The sequence below is a fragment of the Dendrobates tinctorius genome, unplaced genomic scaffold, assembly GCF_039654945.1.
Source record: "Dendrobates tinctorius isolate UK_male_01 unplaced genomic scaffold, ASM3965494v1 ptg000163l, whole genome shotgun sequence".
Lineage (NCBI taxonomy): Eukaryota > Metazoa > Chordata > Amphibia > Anura > Dendrobatidae > Dendrobates > Dendrobates tinctorius.
This window is the reverse complement of record NW_027361830.1, coordinates 707610-719889: the sequence shown is the minus strand read 5'-3', so window position 1 is coordinate 719889 and position 12280 is coordinate 707610. Positions and strand designations below refer to the sequence as shown.

Genomic DNA, 12280 nt, shown 5'->3' with positions numbered 1-12280 from the left:
AACACAACCTTTTAGGTGAAATACTTTGCTTCAAACACAACCAGGAACACAACTGTGGCACAAAGCTAAAATTTACCCACAGTTATATACCTGGTTTTGAATACCTTTTTACCTTTGAAATACCCTGTATTTAACCTTTTTTTAAAACATAGTTTACCGCAGAAAGAAATGACAGACAACCATTGTGAAACGATAATTTAACTTTTATTTAAATTTTTTTTTTTTTTATGTTTTTAAAGTGCAAAAAACTTTTTTAATAAAGGTTTTAAACCCAATGGGCATTTTTATTACAAAAAAAAAACATTACAACTCTGTGTACTGTGGGGTGGAAATACTGCTGGAGGGGCTGCGGGACACTTCGACACTGGGTGTGTGGAGAGAGGACTGGGATCGTGGTGGGGAAGGAACAGTTAGAGGTGAAGGTGTGGAAAAAGCTACAGAATGGGTGGACATGTGGGAGGCAGAAGAGGTGGTGGGCGGTGGAGTGGAGGGTTGGGCAGGGACTGTAGGAGCAGATGATGTTGATGGAAAGTTGTATGGGGAAGGAGTTTGGTACGGGGAAGGAGTTTGGTACGGGGAAGGAGTTTGGTACGGGGAAGGAGTTTGGTACGGGGCAGGTTGCTGGAAGTGGGGAGATGTCTGGTACTGGTGAGGTTGCTGGTATGTAATAGGAGGGGGAGGATGGAAAGTGGCTGGAGGGGGTGCAGATGTAATAGGAGGGGGAGGATGGAAAGTGGCTGGAGGGGGTGCAGATGTAATAGGAGGGGGAGGATGGAAAGTGGCTGGAGGGGGTGCAGGTGGAGGAACTACAGTGGTGGGAGGTGGAGGTTGGGAGGTAACCTGCTGTAGAGCACCGTGGCACGAATGCATTACATGCATCTCCTGGGTAGGAGATAGTGTTGCCATGCGCTCCACAACAGACCTGAAAAAGGTGTGGTTTGGCGAAGATCTTGCTTCTGAATGCATGGTTTGCAGAAGTGTCTTCACCTCCAGAATGCTGGAGTTGATCTGCTGAAAGCCTGCGGAGATTTGCTCTGACAAGACTTTGAGACAGTTCTGGAAAGATGCATTCAGATGCAAGAACTCTTGCGCATAACTCTTTTCCTGACCCCTCTGCCGCTGCCGCCCAGTACCCGCAGGTGTACTAGAGGTGGCAGGGGCAGAAGGGTGGGGTAAAGGGAAATCGATCTCCTCACCAGCAGCTTCATGTAATGTAGGCGGCCACGATGCTCCTGTGCTGGTGGATGGGACAGATGGGTCGAATGTGTGGGAAGGCTGGGAAGGTGCAGATGTACCGGGGCGGTCGAAGTGTCCCTCGGTGCCGGTCTCCTCAGGGATCGCCTCAGAAGGGTCCAATCGTGCAGGCTCCCGAGTGCTGCTCACCGTGCTGTGGAATAAAGAGAAAAAAAAACAATTAAAATACTGACATGGTATGGCCCTGGCTGAAAAAAAAAAGTTACATCTAACATTTTTTTCACATGTGGTGTGTAATATTTACCTTCTGGTGAGCATTGTTTCCCGGAGGAACGACAGGGCTTCTGCGTACTTGTACTTGCTCCTGCGTCCTCCAGATCCACTCGGGGCCCGCATCTCTTTATTGAACTCCTTCTTGAAACGATCCCTCACAGACCGCCACCGATTCACAATTCTGTTCCCTGAAACGAGAAAGGAGTGGTTAGTATACAACATCAGTGTTTCACAAACTCTAGTCCTCATGGTCCCCAGGGGTCATGTTTTCAGGATTTCCATAGTAAATAGAAATCCTGAACACATGATCCATGGGGACCACGAGGACTGGAGTTCGGGAAACACTGGTTTACATCAAGCAACCGGTACTGTATATACTTACGCTCTTTAATCTGGGCCCGAGCTTCGAGGTCCTCCCAGCGGCCCACAAGGAGAGAACAGATTTCCTCCCAGAGTCGTCGGGTAACGATAAGGTCAGCGTGGCGGCGGTCAGCCATATTCCAGAGCGGCTCCCTTTCTCTAACGAGATCGATGAGGTGGTCCACATCGAGTCCTCCATCCTCACCGTCAGAGTCGGGAGCACGCTGTGAAGGCTGTTAAAGAAAAAGACAAAAATAACATAATTAGCCTCCACAAAAGAAATGAAATAAAAAGTGCAAAAAAAAAGCAAAAATATTTATACTTACACGCTGGTGACCGCCGCGTTGCTGTCGCCGACGACCCTGGGAGGCACTGCGAGGACCTCTTGGCCGAGCACCAGATTGGGAAGACTAGAGAAGAAAACAAAAAATGTTATGTCTTTGGATGTAGGCATTTGTTTGCTGTGTGTGGTCTGCAGAACATTGTTTTCTATGTGTTGTGTGTAGTGTGATGTTGTGTTTCTGCGTTTGATGCAAAAAACTTACCAATTGTGAGCCCACTCCAGGTGTCTGTCCACCCCTTCCTTCTTCTTCTGGGAGCTCCTCTTCATCTTGTGATTCCTGTTTTGAAATAAAAGGCAATGAATAGACATATATTACAGAGATGATGGATTTTGGAAATAAAAACTTACCGTCAAACGCTGACGATGCGAGGGAGGGCTCCCAGAAGAAGATGTGCTGTCCTGTTGATGGCCAGACTCCATGGCTGTGGGTATTGCTGCTGCCAGTGATGCCATTTCTGCTGCTGCTGCTGCTGCATCTCTTTGGCGGCTGTTGAATAAAGAGAAACAAAGGGCCAATGAATATCTTGATATTCCATGGCCCTAGTTTGGAGGAATGGAGGATTTGATAATTACCGTCTCTCATCTGCTGCTGGCCTCCCCTCCTCAGCATGTTCTATTTGCTGCTCCATTTGGGGTGGTAGTGGTGCTGATGGTGCTGCAGTGGTCTCCTGCCTTCTCCTGCTTCGCTTGGTTGCTTTCTTGGGTGGCATGTTGGGTGTGGCTGTGGGTCCCACTGTCTTGCTTTTATATATGTCTTGTGGGCAGAGCTACTGAGCATGCTCAGACCAAAAAACCGGATCCGGCCGCTGGATCCGGCTTTCGCCGGATCCGGCGCATTGCGGCGCTCATAGGCTTTCATTGTGTGAAAAAGCCGGACGCGCCGGATCCGGCGTGTCCGGCTTTTTCGCCGGAGACAAAAAACGTTACAGTAGACGTTTTTTCCAGACGCCGGATCGCGACACATTGCGACACATTGCCGGATCCGGCGAAAACCGGATGAAACGCATGGCCATCCGGCGCGATCCGGCGCAAATGCAAGTCAATGGGGGGGAAACCGGATCCGGCATTGCATTTCGCCGGATCCGGTTTCTGTCAAAAGCGCCGGATCGCGCCTGACGGCGAAAACCTGATGTGTGAAAGAGGCCTAAGATGGCTGAAAAGTATTGTCTGATAACAACACTAAGAATATAAGGCCTCTTTCACACATCAGTCTTTTAGAATCAGTCACAATCCGTCAAAGTGTTGAAAAAACGGATCCTGTGCAGATTGTAAAAAACTGATGAACCGGATCCGTTTTTTTGAGGGATCCGTCGAAGCAGCAGTTGTAGGAATTTTAAAGAGAGAAAGGGAGAGATTTTATGTGCAGAATGGCTGTGGGGGTTAAATTAACAGAAGAGAAATTGTTTCAGGTATGCTCAGTTTGAAAAACCGGAATCCAGTGACGGATTCCGTCTTTTGACAGACAGCGACGGATCCTGCGTCCATAGGCTTCCATTATTGCCAACGATGGACGGCGCTGGATCCGTCGCTGTCCGACTTTTCGACGCACACAAAAAACGTTACTTTGTCCGTGGTCTCTGGCCGTCGAACAAAGAATTTATGACGGATCCGTCAAACGACGGATGAAATGGACGGCAATCCGTCACAATCCGTCGCTAATACAAGTCTATGAGAAAAAAACGGATCCAGTGGCATCATTCACTGGATCCATTTTTTTTTCAAAAAAGGACGGATTGTGACTGATGGCAAAAAGCTGATGTGTGAATGAGGCCTTAGAGGTAACACAGTGTGGTGTAAAGTTATTAATTAGGGCTCAAGCTAAAACATGTTCTTGACTGCAGGTGTTAATTAGGTAAATTTAACCTGAGAAGTTTCAAGTTCAGGAAATATCGGAATCTGAACCTGCTGAGAAAAGAAAGCATAGCCTAAACTTCATATATGCAGAAGCTATAACGTATAACCCAGTAAAAGTGTGGCATATCCAATTAAACGAAAACTTAAACATCATATTGTTTTGTACATTTTGCAACATTGGAGTCATATGATCTAAATATTTCACATTTTATGACCTGACCCTTGTTCTTATTCATGAACTGTACATGAGCTGTACTTGAAAGACCTTTCTCTTTATCCTATTACTAGCTGAAGAGCCCGGCGCTGCCCGGGCATAGTAACTAACAACAGTTAGTTATAACAAATTATAATAATTATATTTATATATATAAAGCTGAGTGTAGAGCCCCACCCACTCCGCATAGCCACAATCACTATAATATCCCGCATCATCTTGTCAGCCAGAGCTACCAGACTGCTAGCCCTAATAGCCCACATCATCCCGTCAGCCAGAGCCACCGGACAACTACCACTAATATCCCACATCATCCTGTCAGAGCCATCGGACTACTACCCCTAATATCCCACATCATCCTATCAGAGCCACCGGACTACTACCCCTAATATCCCACATCATCCTATCAGAGCCACCGGACTACCACCCCTAATATCCCACATCATCCCGTCAAAGCCACTGGACTACTACCCCTAATATCCCACATCATCCCGTCAGCCAGAGCCACCGGACAACTACCACTAATATCCTACATCATCCCGTCAGAGCCACCGGACTACTACCCCTAATATCCCACATCATCCCGTCAGCCAGAGCCACCAGAATACTACCCTTAATATCCCACATTTTCCTTCAGCCAGAGCCACCGGACTACTACCCCTAATATCTCACATCATCCCATTAGCCAGAGCCTCCGGACTACTACCCCTACTATCCCACATCATCTCGTCAGCCTGGGGTCAGAACCAGAGCGCTGAGTGGAACGGTCCTAACTTCCATACCGGGGATCCCTGTAAGAGAGGCCTGGCATCAGAACCAGAGAGCTGAGTGGATTTGCCCTGACTTCCATACCAATGATCCCTTTAATAGAAGCCTGGGGTGAGAATCAGAGCACTAAGGGATTTACCCTAACTTCCATACCGGAGATCTCTTTAAGAGAGGCCTGTGGTCTGTACCAAAGCGCAGAGTGGATTTGCCCTCATTTCCATACCGGGGATCCTTTTAAGAGGGGTCTGGGGTTAGAATCAGAGCGCAGAGTGGATTTGTCCTCACTTCCATATCGGGGATCCCTTTAAGAGGGGCCTAGGGTCAGAAGCAGAGCTCTGAGGGATTTGGCCTAACTTCCATACCGGGGATCCCTTTAAGAGAGCCTGGGGTCAGAACCACAACTGAGTGGAATGGTCCTAACTTCCATAACGGAGATCACTTTAAGAGAGGCCTTGGGTCAGAACCAGAGCGCTGATTGGAATTGCCCTAACTTCCATACCAGGGATCCCTTTAAGAGAGCCTGGGGTCAGTACCAGAGCATTTGAAGGCAATTGCCATGGCTTCCATACCAGGGATCCCTTTAAGAGAGCCTGGGGTCAGAACCAAAACGCTGAGTGGAATTGCCCCAACTTCCATACCAATGATCCCATTAAGAGAGACCTGGGGTCAGGACCAAAGTGCTGGAAGGATTTGCCCTGACTTCTATACCAATGATCCCTTTAATAGAAACCTAGGGTCAGAACCAGAGCACTTAGTGGAATTGCCCTAACTTCCATACCGGCGATCCCTTTAAGAGACCCTGGGGTCAGAACCACAACGCTGAGTGGAATGGTCCTAACTTCAATGCCGGGGATCTCTTTAAGAGAGGCCTGGGGTCAAAACCAAAGCACTGGATGGTTTTGCTCTGACTTCCATACCAATGATCCTTTTAATAGAAGCCTGGGGTCAGAATCAGAGCACTGAGGGATTTGCCCTAACTTCCATACTGGAAATCCCTTTAAGAGCGAGGATGTGCATATAGGATGGAGGATGTGTGATGGGTATATGGGCACGGGAGGGGGGATTCATTTCTGTCATGTGCCCTCTGCTCCTTTCAGGGGGGCAGACAATGGCTGGGAGCTTATGTTCCCGGGGATGCTAGATTTCTCCCACCCGGTCAGTGTCTGCTGAGGTGTTGTGGAGTGGGAAAACTGTTGCTCATAGCAACCAATCACAGCTCAGCTTTCATCTATTAAACAGCTCTGGTGAAATGAAAGATGCTTAGGCTGGTTTCACATTTGCGTTTTTTAGCGCTGGAAAAAAACGCTAACCTGCGCATGCGTTTTTTCCCCTATCTTTAACATGGGTGCGCATACTTGCGCGCTTGTAAGCGCATGTATGCGATTTTCATGCGCTGCGTTTTTTTGGGGTGTGCGATTGGATTTTCCAGACGCATCATGTTGCATTTTTTGGCCCTGCAAAAAAGCGCATGCGCACATATGCGCACGTTTTGCGCTAAAAAGGGCCATTATAGCCTATGGATGCGCATATGTGCGCACTGGCATGCTCATGTAAGCGTTTTTTTGCATATGCGTTTTTTTTTTTTAACCATGGAATTTAGGGGTTTGAGTTAGAGTTAGGGTTAGTTAAGGGGGTTTAGGGTTAGGGTTAGGGTCAGGGTCAGGGTTAGGGTTGGGTTTTGGGTCAGGGTTAGGCTTTAGTATGGTTTGGTTAAGGGTTAGGGTCAGGGTTAGGGTCAGGATTAGGGTTAAGTATGGTTTTGTTAAGGGTTAGGGTCAGGGTTAGGGTTAGGGTTAGGGTTAGGGTCAGGGTTAGGGTTAGGGTCAGGGTTAGGGTTAAGTATGGTTTTGTTAAGGATTAGGGTCAGGGTTAGGGTCAGGATTAGGGTTAAGTATGGTTTTGTTAAGGGTTAGGGTCAGGGTTAGGGTTAGGGTTAGGGTCAGGGTTAGGGTTAGGGTTAGGGTCAGGGTTAGGGTTAGGGTCAGGGTTAGGGTTAAGTATGGTTTTGTTAAGGATTAGGGTCAGGGTTAGGGTCAGGATTAGGGTTAAGTATGGTTTTGTTAAGGGTTAGGGTCAGGGTTAGGGTTAGGGTTAGGGTTAGGGTTAGGGTTAGGGTCAGGGTTAGGGTTAGGGTTAGGGTTAAGTATGGTTTTGTTAAGGGTTAGGGTCAGGGTTAGGGTTAGGGTTAGGGTCAGGGTTAGGGTTAGGGTTAGGGTCAGGGTTAGGGTTAGTAAAGTCATGGTTTGGGTAGTGTGAGGGGCCACCTAAAAATGTTGGAAAAAAACGCAAACGCGGTAAAAACGCGCTAAAAACGCATACAAACGCATAAAAACGCTGCGTTTTTTTCATGCATGCTCATAAAAATGCTTGAAAAAAACGCAGCAGTTGTATGCTTATGTATGCGTTTTTTCAATGCGTTTTTTTGCGGGAAAAACGCGCTGCAAAAAAAAGCAAGTGTGAAACTAGCCTTAGTGATTGGTTGCAAGGAAAACTATTGCTCATAGCATCCAATCACAGCTCAGCTTCTTTTAAACAGCTCTGGTGAAATGAGAGATGCTTCGTGATTGGTTGGTGATACACACACACACATACATTCAATTTTATATATATAGATGTCTGAGGGTTATGCTATTTTAGGGTTCAGTTAGTGAATTCCAAAGAGCTAAAATCTTCAGCAGTTTGAATGGAAGCATTAGCTCCACCAATTATCTAAGACCCTCAACCTTTTTTCTTTTTTTTTTTTGCTACTTCTATCATGCATTACAAAGGGACATACAAAAAACACTGAACTGCTAACCTCTGCGGTAGAGTAGGGTATAAAACATGCACTGCTTTACGCTGCCTATTGTCACTTGTGATGATTACCAACTGCACAGATTCTGTGGACAAGGATGGGAACTAATCTGCGTGGCTCTTGTTTCCAAGGGAAAGCAATTCAGCATGAAGTATAAAGCACTGAAGTGAATCCTGGTAATAACAGTCTCTGCACTTGGATGATTGAGAAATCCGGGTTATGCTTTCTACTGGCTTTGTTTGCATCCACTTCTCCAGTGATAATGGTGTACTTGTGACTCGGATCACAGACTGACGGCCTTTCAAAAAGCAGACACCTTATACTATAAACATTTATTGCTTCATACACAAACAGAGACACATCAGAAGACTAATTTTAAAGAAAACGGACACTTAAAATGTCAGGTAAGGAAATCCGTTTTTTTCCTAGTTGGCAGGTAAGGATAATTTTTAGACTTATGTAGTTTCAAGTTTAATTTTGTTGCTAAATCATACCCATGTCAGATTAAGTTGTGTTTTGCTTTGTCCTAACTGAAGACATACATTTGTATATAAATTAATTATAAAGCGACACATTTAGATTTTTTTGCAATATGATATTTTGTCATGTATATTGTACTTCCATTTTATCTTAAGTGTGTAGAAAACTGATTTTATTTACAGTTTATGCGGCAAAACATACCTTTGATACAATACAGGTAAGAAGAGCTTACGCTCAGCTCTCATCCGGCATGGAAAACATGAAAAACCGACGGACATCATTATAAGTCATTGGAGTTGGTCTGCTGTTGTTTTTGTATGTTATGTGATTGATCCATTCCTTATTTCATTTTTGCTTTTCTGCTCTGTGAGCCATAACGTTTTTAGTTTTTTGTTTTTTTTTTTGTTATTTTGGTGCTTATTTTTTGCAGTACAAGTTGTAATTTAATTAGAACCATTTCGGGTATAACTCTCTGAATACCTTTTTATTCCATATTTGGGGGGTAAAGTGGCTAAAACCAGTACATGGCTGATGGCTATATATGTGACCACCATCTCATATATATATATATATATATATATATATATATATATATATATATATAGCAATTAGCTTTTGTTTTGGCCATGTCCTACTCTACTCTACCCTATTAAACATTTCTTAAAATGTCCAATGCTCTTTTAAGGTATATTTTTCTTTAAGGGATTGAGTCACATACATTTTTTTTAACCCCTTTACGACCGCTGACCTACTATTGCGTCAGCGGTTGGTATCCCTCACTTTGAGGTGGGCTCCAGTAGTGAGCCCACCTCAAAGTCGCGACATGTCAGTTGTTATAAACATCTGACATGTGCCCGCAATAGGCACGGGCGGAATCATGATCCGCCTGCGCATATTAACTAGTTAAATGCCGCTGTCAAACTCTGACAGCGGACATTTAATTAGTACTTCTGGCGCCTGGCCGGAAAGAAGCGCATCACCGACCCTCATCATGTGATCGGGGGTCAGCGACACGTTGCCATGACAGCCAGTGGTTTCTATGGTTGTTGCTGGCAGATTGCTATGAGCGCCACCCTGTGGTTGGCGCTCATAGCAATGCTGTATTTCTGCTACATATAGGTGATCTGAGCATTGCCTATATGTAGCAGAGCCGATCAAGTATGGCATGCTTCCAGCCTCCTATGGACGCTATTGAAGCATACCAAAAGTAAAAAAGTGTTTAAAAATAAAAAAAAACATAAGTTTAAATCACTCCCTTTCGCCCCAATCAAAATAAAACCATAAAAAAATCAAACCTACACATATTTGGTATCGCCATGTTCAGAATCGCCCGATCAATCAGTAAAAAAAGGATTAACCTGATCGCTAAACAGCGTAGCGAGAAAATAATCAAAACGCCAGAATTACGTTTTTTTGGTCTCGGAAAATTGCGCATTTTTTTTCACAACTTTGGAATTTTTTGTTCACCCCTTAGATAAAAGAGAACCTAAACATGTTTGGTGTCTATGAACTCGTAATGACTTGGAGAATCATAATGGCAGGTCAGTTTTAGCATTTAGTGAACCTAGCAAAAAAGCCAAACTAAAAACCAGTGTGGGAGTTCACTTTTTTTGCAATTTCACCACACTTGGTGTTTTTTTTCCCGTTTTCGAGTACACTACATGGTAAAACCAATGGTGTTGTTCAAAAGTACAACTCATCGCGTAAAAAATAAGGCCTCACATGGCCATATTGAAGGAAAAAAAAAAAGTTATGGCTCTGGAAAGAAGGGGAGCGAAAAACGAAAACAAAAAATCGAAACAGCTCCAGTCATTAAGGGGTTAAAATTACCATCAATACCACAAACAAGGGACAAATACTGTCATACCATGGTCATACAACATATTCCACCACATAGTGACTGAAAAATACCCCATACAAGCAATAAATACCACCACACCATGACCAGACCACATATTACCATTGCATAGTAACCAAATAATACCACATACAAGGAACAAATACCGCCTCACCATGACCAGACCACATATTACAATCACATAGAAACTGAATAATATCACATGCTCACTCTCCACAGTCCCACAAGCTTGCTGCCTTGGTTAATTTTTTTACCCTGATCTCTACTTCGGATCACATATCCAAACCCTTTCCACTTCCTACTGACTTCAACTAAAAAATATTTCCAAGTTCCGTGCATTCCTTAACCTAGAATCTGCAAAAACCCTAGTCCATGCCCTCATCATCTCCCGCCTTAACTACTGCAACCTCCTGCTCTGTGGCCTCCCCTTTAACACTCTTGCACCCCTCCAATCTTTTCTAACTTCTGCTGCCCGACTAATCCACCTGTCCCCCGCTCCCACCTTTCCTCTCCCCTCTGCCAATCCCTGCACTGGTTCCCCATTATCCAAAGTCTTCAGTTCAAAACCCTAACCTTGGCATACAAAGCCATCCACAACCTGTGTCCTCCATATATCTGTGACCTAGTCTCCCGGTACTTACCTGCCTGCAACCTCCAATCCTCACAAAATCTCCTTCTCTACTCCCATTTTATCTTCTCTTCCCACAATCGCATACAATATTTCTCCCGCGCAACACCCCTACTCTGGAACTCTCGACCACAACATATCAGACTCTCGCCAACCATGGAAACCTTCAAAAAGAACCTGAAGACCTACCTCTTCTGACAAGCCTACAACCTGCAGCAACCACCAATTCATGACCAACTCTACCCTCACCTACTGTATCCTTAACCATCCCTTGTAGATTGTGAGCCCTCGCGGGCACGGTCCTCTCTCCTCCTGTACCAGTCGTGACTTGTATTGTTTAAGATTACTGTACTTGTTTTTTATTATGTATTCCCCTCCTCACATGTAAAGCGCCATGGAATAGAAGGTGCTATAATAATAATAATAATAATACAAGGAACAAATACCGCCACACCATAACCAGACCACATATTACCACCACAGTGACTGAATAATACCACATACAAAGAACAAATACCGCCACACCATGGCCAACATAACATTAACACCACATAGAGACTGAATAATTCCACATACAAGGAACAAATACCACCACACCATGACCAGATCACATATTGCCATCACATAGTAACAGAATAATACTACATGCAAGGAACAAATACCGCACACCATGACCATATATTACCACCACATAGTGACCGAATATTACAATACTGATCATTAATTTAAAAAACACAATACTAAGTGCCATTATACACAGATGATCTGTATATACTTTCAGTGTACAGGTAATACAGTGATCACCAGTGACATTATACACAGGAGCTCTGTACATAGTATACAGTGTCTGTGTACAGGTTATTACCTGTATTTATAGTTGGTGGGGGCACAGTGGTGGATTAAAATTTATATCTGGAATGGTGGGTTGCATAATAGCTATATATTAATAGTGGGTGCATGTCTGTATTCAACTGAGTAGTGTAGAAGAAAGGGAAAAAGTGGGGAATGTGCTCTGGAAGTGGTACTCTAGATAACTATGACTTGCCAGTGACCTCTCTAGTTGAAGTCCTTCATCTTTGCTTTTCTTTTTCATCAAGCACAGACCTCCATCACTTCTTCCAGCCAGGACGCGTCTCTGCATAAAATAACGCATGGTTATCTAGAGCACCGCTTCCTGAGCATATTCCCCACTTTTCCCTTTTCTTCTACACTACTTAGTTGAATACAGACATGCACCCATCATTAATATATAGCTATTATGCAACTCACCATTCCAGATATAAATTGTAATCTACCACTGTGCCCCCACCAACTATAAATAGCCATCTTCCCCACCCAATAAATACATGAATTAATTAGCACCTGTACTCTATCAACCAATTCAATACCAGTTACACTTCTGCAACCTCAACGCCCCCACTCTGTACCTCTCACTCCCCGATTCATTATATTTACATGCGCCCTCCGCCCCAATTCATTATGCCATGTCTTCTACCCCACCCTCAGTTCATTAT

At 44.5% G+C, this 12280-nt stretch overlaps 2 protein-coding genes across 3 annotated transcripts in view; one reads left to right on the top strand and one right to left on the bottom strand.

The window, feature by feature from the left end:
* Positions 1-203: 203 nt before the first annotated feature.
* Positions 204-1706, bottom strand: LOC141052809 (uncharacterized). The gene is made up of 2 exons (XM_073550115.1): positions 1499-1706; positions 204-1387 (listed from the first exon to the last, which is right to left on the bottom strand). The coding sequence occupies exons 1-2, from the start codon at positions 1687-1689 to the stop codon at positions 304-306; spliced, it is 1275 nt and encodes a 424-aa protein (XP_073406216.1). The 5' UTR covers positions 1690-1706; the 3' UTR covers positions 204-303.
* Positions 1707-7873: 6167 nt separating this feature from the next.
* Positions 7874-12280, top strand: part of NQO2 (N-ribosyldihydronicotinamide:quinone dehydrogenase 2) — a 154858-nt gene continuing 150451 nt past the window's right edge. Inside the window, exon 1 of one of the 2 annotated variants that reach the window (XM_073550133.1) lies at positions 7874-8204. Coding sequence is in view for 1 of the 2 variants with exons in the window: in XM_073550134.1 (XP_073406235.1) it covers positions 8198-8204 (7 nt within the window). In the remaining variant the exon portion in view is untranslated. The remainder of the gene's footprint in view (positions 8205-12280) is intronic. The other variant, XM_073550134.1, reaches the window with a different exon arrangement.